This window comes from Salvelinus fontinalis, chromosome 1 (genome assembly GCF_029448725.1).
Source record: "Salvelinus fontinalis isolate EN_2023a chromosome 1, ASM2944872v1, whole genome shotgun sequence".
NCBI classification, from domain to species: domain Eukaryota; kingdom Metazoa; phylum Chordata; class Actinopteri; order Salmoniformes; family Salmonidae; genus Salvelinus; species Salvelinus fontinalis.
This window is the reverse complement of record NC_074665.1, coordinates 33646627-33654910: the sequence shown is the minus strand read 5'-3', so window position 1 is coordinate 33654910 and position 8284 is coordinate 33646627. Positions and strand designations below refer to the sequence as shown.

The following is an 8284-nucleotide window of genomic DNA, read 5'->3' as shown; positions in this document are numbered from 1 at the left end:
GTCAGCTTGAGCTGAGCAGTGCGCAGATGGCAAGCACAATGACCAAAATAAAAAAATCTGCAGATAGCGAACCAGTTTATATTACGCCTGCTACGTTATGTTACTGGCGAACAAACTTTCTCTGCCAGATGTATTCCATATATATTTATATATATATAATTTTTTTTTATATATATATATATTTTGTTTTTTTTGTTTTCCAAGGCATTCCAAAGGTATTTTACCTAGCTAGATAAGTTATTATTAGGCAGCCTACCTGCGCAAACCATTTGTATGATGCCCTAAAACATCGCACTGCTGTAGACACTTCTTCTTTTAATTGTGTTGGCGGATCGCATCCAACCAAGAGGTGCATACACTGCCACCTACTGTACAAGAGTGTCAGGTCGGTCACGTCCTCCCTAGTCTCCCGTTGCCATACCTCCAAAATCACTTCGTTGTCAAAGGTAATTTTGAGGTCTAGAGAAATTTTAGAAGCGAGTAACTGCGCCCCATTATATGGAGACCGGAGTATGGGAGTGTGCAAAGGAGTGGGCGTTTCTAAAGCGAGCAGGTAATTGGTCGGATATTACTCTGCTATGCCTAACCCTCTCTGCAAGGTCAAACATTGTCCAAGGTAAAACAACTCGAGATGAAAGTATAATATGTCCACATAACTAAACTAAGATCAAATCAAATTGTATTTGTCACATGTGTCCCGAATACAACAGGTGTTTTTATTTTTACTTTTTATTCCACCTTTATTTAATTATTTAACCAGGTAGGCCAGTTGAGAACAAGTTCTCATTTACAACTGCGACCTGGCCAAGATAAAGCACAGCAGTTCGACACATACAACAACACAGAGTTACACATGGAATAAACAAACATACAGTCAATAATACAGTAGAAAAAATAAAAATCTATTTACAGTGAGTGCAAATGAGGTAAGTTAAGGGAGGTAAGACAATAAACAGGCCATGGTGGCGAAGTAATTACAATATAGCAAATAGACACTGGAATGGTAGATGTGCAGAAGATTAATGTGCAAGTAGAGATACTGAGGTGCAAAGGAGCAAGATAAATACATAAATACAGTATGGGGATGAGGTAGTTGGATGGGCTGTTCACAGATGGGCTATGTACAGGTGCAGTGATCTGTGAGCTGCTCTGACAGCTGGTGCTTAAAACCAGTGAGGGAGATATGGGTCTCCAGCTTCATTGATTTTTGCAGTTTGTTCCATTCATGGGCAGCAGAGAACTGGAAGGAAAGGCAGCCAAAGGAGCAATTGGCTTTGGGGGTGACAAGTGAGATATATCTGCTGGAGCGTGTGCTACGGGTGGGTGCTGCTATGGTGACCAGTGAGCTGAGATAAGGCGGGGCTTTACCTAGCAGAGACTTGTAGATGACCTGGAGCCAGTGGGTTTGGCGACGAGTATAAAGCGATGGCCAGCCAAAGAGAGCGTACAGGTCGCAGTGGTGGGTAATATATGGGGCTTTGGTGACAAAACGGATGGCATTTTGATAAACTGCATCCAATTTGTTGAGTAGAGTGTTGGAGGCTATATTATAGATGACATCGCCGAAGTCGAGGATCGGTAGGATGGTCAGTTTTACGAGGGTATGTTCACAGCATGAGTGAAGGATGCTTTGTTGCAAAATAGGAAGCTGATTCTAGATTTTATTTTGGATTGGAGATGCTTAATGTGAGTCTGGAAGGAGAGTTTACAGTCTAGCTAGACACCTAGGTATTTGTAGTTGTCCACATATTCTAAGTCAGAACCGTCCAGAGTAGTGATACTGGACGGGCGGGCAGGTGCGGGCAGTGATCGGTTGAAGAGCATGCACTTAGTTTTACTTGCATTTTAAGAGCAGTTGGAGGCCACGGAAGGAGAGTTGTATGGCATTGAAGCTTGTCTGGAGGTTAGTTAACACAGTGTGCAAAGAAGGGCCAAAAATATACAGAATGGTGTCGTCTGTGTAGAGGTGGATCAGAGAATCACCAGCAGCAAGAGCGACATCATTGATATATACAGTAGACCTTACTGTAGTAGACCTTACTATGAAATGCTTACTTACGAGCCCTTAACCAACAATGCAGTTCAAGAAATAGAGTTTAAAAAATATTTACTAAATATACTAAAGTAAAAAAGAAATAAAAAAATAACAGCCCTTCTTTCCCTGTAGTTCACGATCAGCTCCTTTATCTTGCTCACGTTGAGGGAGAGGTTGTCCGGGCACCACACAGCCAGGTCTCTGACCTCGTCCATATAGGCTGTCTCACGTTGTCAGTGATCAGGCCTACCACTGTTGTGTCGTCAGCAATCTTAATGATGGTGTTGGAGTCATGCTTGGCCACGCAGTCGTGGGTGAACAGGGAGTACAGGAGGTAACTAAGCATGCACCCCTGAGGGGCCCCGTGTTGAGGATCAGCGTGGCAGATGTGTTGTTGCCTACCCTTACCACCAGGGGGCGGCCTGTCAGGAAGTCCAGGATCCAGTTGCAGATGGAGGTATTTAGTTCCAGGGTCCTTAGATTAATGTTAAGCTTTGTGGGCACTATGGTGTTGAACGCTGATCTGTAGTCAATGAACAGCATTCTCACGTAGGTGTTCCTTTTGTCCAAGTGGGAAAGGGTAGTGTGGAGTGCGATTGAGATTGTGTCGTCTGTGGATCTGTTGGGGCGGTATGCGAATTGGACTGGGTTTAGGCTTTCCGGGATGATGGTGTGGATGTGAGCCATGCCCAGCCTTTCCAAGCACTTCATGGCTACCGACGTGAGTGCTACGGGGCGGTAGTCATTCAGCCAGGTTACCTTCACTTTCTTGGGCACACAGACTATGGTGGTCTGCTTGAAACATGTAGGTATTACAGACTCGGTCAGGGAGAGGTTGAAAATGTCAGTTGGTCTGCACATGCTCTGAGTACACATCCTGGTAAGACCACAGCCTGTCGTTTCCAAAGGGAACAAATTAGTCATAGTGGGCAGAACAAGCAAGGAGGTGGGCAGAGCCAAGCACGAGCTAGCGAGATCCTATTTGCATGTTCTAGCATCATCTGCATATTTCCGTTGGAGAACACCGACTCTGTGAAGTGCGCGTGCGCAATAACTAAAATCGCCTTTGCGCACCTTCTAAACAACACGATTTTGAAATAATTCGGCTAAGGGCAAAGTCGACAAAACTTGTCCACTCTGTTCATAACAGATTTCTAGTTTTGTGAACAAAAACTTGATTGAGATCAAATGTTTCATCAATAAGAAAATGGGCAGAATGTCAATCTTGTTCCATCTTCTCCTACTTCCCGGCAGGGGGTTTACTCTCACTATGTGTTTTTTTTAATTGTTTTATTTTGGGTGGATTAAATTAGTTTTCCCTGTCGCATATGGGTTGTATTTTTACCTTGTTTTTTTCAACTCGTCCAGTTGGCGGCGGTAATATATATTTTGGGGTTGTAGTCTGCCATAAAACCCACAGAAGAAGAATAAGTCGTGCATCTTATCTTTTTTCACCTGTTGTCATTCCCAAATCCCGTTGCTGTACCTTAGATAAGCTATTGTACAACTTGATATCGAAAAACAAACCATATAAGAAGAGGACGCAAGTCCACAGAGTTTCTATACCCAGAGGCGCAACATCGCGAGACTTCCAGGGACGCCTGCGAAACAGACCAGGTCGGGGTTTGAGAAGTTAATGAGAGAAGTTAAAAAAATCTTACTTAGTTGGTAAATCTAAAGGCACAACCTAGATCCAAGCCAATGTCTTAAGTAATTAAGCATGTTGTTTTCATCCAAAACAACTTTATATCGAAGGAGTGCCTTTAAATTTACGACAAGCACATGCGCAGTTCGCTTGAGACTACCGTTCTCTTTGTCAAGGCCATGTGATTTGCTGCAGTGAGTGTCCTCTCTCCTCATTCGCAAAACACATTGGAGGAGAAGGTCAGAGGGGAGGGACCTCTGGATTTCTCATCCAATGGGTTTTGAGAAGGAGAGGCGTGCGGACGCTCGAAGTATTCAAATTGAGGCCTTGGTATCCAGTAATGCCATTCGGCCTCTGCTCTTGTCAATATACAAAATGGCAGCCACCATTGGGAGACTATTAAAGACCTCTGTAAGTTCATTCAGAAATATTTTTATGTTACAACGTTACGAGTAGTAGTGGGCTGCATTGAAATGCAAACGGTATAATAGCAATTAAAAATGTCGTTGTAGCTATATAAATGGCAATGCGAATTGGACAAAGAGTTGCAAAAAGTGTCAACTGAGCTTGACGGGAACGTCACTAATTTTATTCAGGACAAATCTCTCTGCCCAAATAAAAACTTACCACTAATGCCAAATTTTAGTAAAAACTCTAAATATACTGTAATGAAACAGGCAGGGAGCAGGTCTCGAACCCTCGACCTTCTAGCCCGAGGTCCGGCGCGCAATCGACTGTGCCGCAAAAGCATGCTCAAGCGGCAGGGTCGATTTCCGCGCTTATAAACCCAGGGTCATTACACTACTCCCTCCTTTCAAAGAGCGCGTCCTCGCGCTAGCTTGCGACTTTACGTCTTACAGGAACGCGCTCACCGGCCAAGCACACGCACTGTCGTGGATGCGAGGTCCGATCCCACTTCTGACACCAGTGTAATGAAACAGGCAGGGAGCAGGTCTCGAACCCTCGACCTTCTAAGCCCGAGGTCCGGCGCGCTATCGACTGTGCCGCAAAAGCATGCTCAAGCGGCAGGGTCGATTTCCGCGCTTATAAACCCAGGGTCGTTACAATACAATCACTGATTATACTAACTGTCTAATGATCATCAGCGCCAGTAATAACGGTTGTTGTCACGAAGTGCAATTTCTCTATCTCCCTTTCTAACGTTACCCCCTCCCCATCTAGGCAAAGGTTGCAACTGGAGGACTGAAAGTATCAGCCTCGCCACATGGAAATTCAGTGAGCAAGGCCTCAAGAATTTTGATCTGTCCTGTACTGCAGAAAACCTGTTTCTCCACCAGTATGTATAGACCATGGACAGGGAATGTGATATGAAGTTGATCAAAGTGAGGGGGATGCAACAATTATGCCTATTAAATTGCATTCTCAAAACACATTCATTAACTGCTCAACAATTTTATAGAATTATATTAGTCATGCAATAAAGTAAATGTTATAACATTTTTGTAATTCCCCTAAATATAGAATCCACTTTATTCATTTAATATCTTTCTCCCAATAGGTACAGCTGGATGGGCTCCAGCTGTCACTCAGCACGCACCACATTTTAAAGCTACAGCTGTCCACAATGGCGAGTTCAAGGAGATGAGCCTAGATGACTTTAAGGGCAAATACCTGGTCCTTTTCTTCTACCCTCTCGATTTGTGAGTAGCACTATTCCCTTGGAAAGACGAGAATGGATTGCTGTGTTTAGCTGCATGTCGTGTACGGTACACCATCCTTGACTTTATTAGTCTTTAGAATTATTTAACGGCCTATGCTCTTTCCACTACAGATACTTAAGCAGGAGATTGTGGATGTGCCATTTTATTCAGAAGCATTTTTTTCTTTCTCATTACAGCACGTTTGTTTGTCCGACAGAGATCATCTCATTCAGTGACAAGGCCAGCGAGTTCCATGACATCAACTGTGAAGTAGTGGGCGTGTCAGTGGATTCGCACTTCACCCACCTGGCATGGATAAACACCCCTCGCAAGGTACAGTGGGTAGGGTAGTATTCCATAGACATACAGAAATCATTCCATATACAGTACCAGTCTAAAGTTTGGACACACCTACTCATTCCAGGTTTTTTATTTATTTACTACATTGTAGAATAATAGTGAAGGAATCAAAACTATGAAATAACACATATGGAATCATGTAGTAACCAAGTGTTAGATTTTAGATTCTTCAAAGTAGCCACCCTTTGCCTTGGAAGACAGCTTTGCACAGTCTGACATTCTCTCAACCACCTTCATGAGGTAGTCACCTGGAATGCTTTTCCAACAGTCTTGAAGGAGTTCCCACATACTGAGCACTTGTTGGCTGGTTTTCCTTCACTCTGCAGTCCAATTCATCCCAAACCATCTCAAATGGTTTGAGGTCGGATGATTGTGGAGGCCAGGTCATCTGATGCAGCATTCCATTTTGGTGAAATAGCCCTTACACAGCCTGGAGGTGTGTTGGGTCATTGTACTGTTGAAAAACAAATGATTGTCCCACTAAGCGTAAAACAGATGGGATGGCGTATCGCTGCAGAATGCTGTGGTAGCCATGCTGGTTAAGTGTGCCTTAAATTCTAAATAAGTCAGTGTCACCAGCAAAGCACTCCCACATCATCACACTTCCTCCTCTATGCTTCACGGTTGGAACCAAAAATCTTAAATTTGGACTCATGAGACCAAAGGATTGATTTCCACCAGTCTAATGTCAATTGCTCGTGTTTCTTTGCCCAAGCAAATCTCTTATTATTATTGGTATCCTTTCGTAGTGGTTTCTTTGCTGCAATTCAAACACATTTTTTAAAAAACTTTTTATTTAACTAGGCAAGTCAGTTAAGAACAAACTATTGACGGCCTACCTTGGCCAAACCCTCCCCTAACCCTTTCTTGAAATGTTCTGTATTGACCTTCATGGCTTAAAATAATTATGGACTGTCGTTTCTCTTTGCTTATTTGAGCTGTTCTTGCCATAATATGGACTTGGTCTTTTACCAAATAGGGCTGTCTTCTGTATACCACCCCTACCTTGTCACAACACAACTGATTGGCTCAAACACATTAAGGAAAGAAATTCCACAAATTAACTTTTAACAAGGCACACCTGTTAATTGAAATGCATTCCAGGTGACTACCTCATGAAGCTGGTTGAGAGAATGCCAAGACTGTTTAAAGCTGTCATGTGTCTTGTTCTCAGGCTGGAGGTTTGGGTGACATCCACATCCCCCTGCTGGCAGACCTCAACAAACAGGTGTCCAGAGACTATGGCATACTTCTGGAGGGTCCTGGCATTGCACTGAGGTACTGTGCATTCTAAATGGAAACCTATTCCCAATAGTGTATTTAACACTGCATTGTATGTATTTCTACCATGATATTGAGTAGTTATCCATTTTCTGTCTGTCCATTAGGGGACTGTTTATCATTGATCCAAATGGTGTGGTGAAGCACATGAGCGTCAACGACCTGCCAGTGGGCCGCTGTGTGGATGAGACCCTGCGTCTGGTGAGGGCCTTCCAGTTTGTGGAGACTCACGGTGAAGTGTGCCCTGCTAGCTGGACCCCCGACTCTCCTACGGTGAGGCCACTCTCCTTCACTACCCTGCCAGGGCCTCAGACAACTAAAATGAATACAAGCACCAACATATGAGTAGCAAGGACTTTGTCTTGGTCTCCCATCAGTACATTGTTTTTGGATGATCAGTTTGCTTACTATGCAAGTTTTTGTTTTTCAGATCAAGCCAACTCCAGAAGGTTCAAAGGAGTACTTTGAGAAAGTCAACAACTAGATGATACACTTCACAGCTTTAATAAATCAATTAACTTATCCAGAATTGAAAAACTATAGATATACCAAATACTTTCCATTAGTTTAGTTTTAAAGTAAATGGAAATAAAGATTTGAAGTGGTCAGTTGTCTGAGTTGAAACATTCCATCCTGTTCACTAGCTTCTATTTCTTACAAGCAATTCACTGTGATCACATTGCAAGTATTGAGAGCCTACACGTTTGTTTTAAAATAATGAAATGGTCCTAACATTGCAAAGAGCATGTAAATATTGTCAAGAGTTTCAGGGGTCTGTTTGACAGTATCAAAATAAGAGGGGGGGAGGAAAACACCCATCACACACTTCAATCAATAAAATTAAACTGATCATACATAGATTGTATTTTCCCCAAACAGTGTTAACAGAGACCGTTGCTACCGTGTCTTGATAGTTGAAAAAAAAAGATTTAAAAGCCAGACAACTTGACCTTCATTTACAAACCATGCCTATATAAGCTCTGTAGTTTTTTTTTTTTTTTTTTTTTACATCAAGTTAATATGCAGGTTTAAAATGTCTTGACATATGGTACACATCAGGTGCCAGAAATCAACTTCAGTGGATGTAAAATTTGAAAAAGACATTGCAACTTCTCACACATACTGTATTTACAAATGGGGGGAGCATTAAATACTCCGCAGCACGTAGCTAAGTGTATTTCACTTTGTACAGTACGTTTGCGGCAACTTGGCACAATCGCCTCATTTCATCTGACATTCAATGTTTCAGGTTATGAAAACCAAAGATAGCGTGAGGGACATGTCTGAACAGAGCCCTTTAAA

At 42.7% G+C, this 8284-nt stretch overlaps 1 protein-coding gene across 1 annotated transcript; it reads left to right on the top strand.

Annotated features, from left to right (window-relative positions):
• The first annotated feature begins 3896 nt into the window (after positions 1–3896).
• On the top strand, positions 3897–7611 carry LOC129853405 (thioredoxin-dependent peroxide reductase, mitochondrial-like). The gene is made up of 7 exons (XM_055919412.1): positions 3897–4091; positions 4863–4977; positions 5200–5341; positions 5539–5674; positions 6876–6979; positions 7090–7255; positions 7413–7611. The coding sequence occupies exons 1-7, from the start codon at positions 3954–3956 to the stop codon at positions 7464–7466; spliced, it is 855 nt and encodes a 284-aa protein (XP_055775387.1). The 5' UTR covers positions 3897–3953; the 3' UTR covers positions 7467–7611.
• Positions 7612–8284: the final 673 nt, after the last annotated feature.

What these genes read in the sequence shown, in the direction of transcription:
- LOC129853405 (XM_055919412.1), top strand. Translation starts at nt 3,954, where the DNA reads ATGGGTTTTGAGAAGGAGAGGCGTGCGGACGCTCGAAGTATTCAAATT. An exon ending in TTCTTCTACCCTCTCGATTT is followed by an intron (nt 5,342 to 5,538) that starts GTGAGTAGCACT and finishes TTCTCATTACAG; the next exon opens with CACGTTTGTTTGTCCGACAG. An exon ending in GGTCCTGGCATTGCACTGAG is followed by an intron (nt 6,980 to 7,089) that starts GTACTGTGCATT and finishes TCTGTCCATTAG; the next exon opens with GGGACTGTTTATCATTGATC.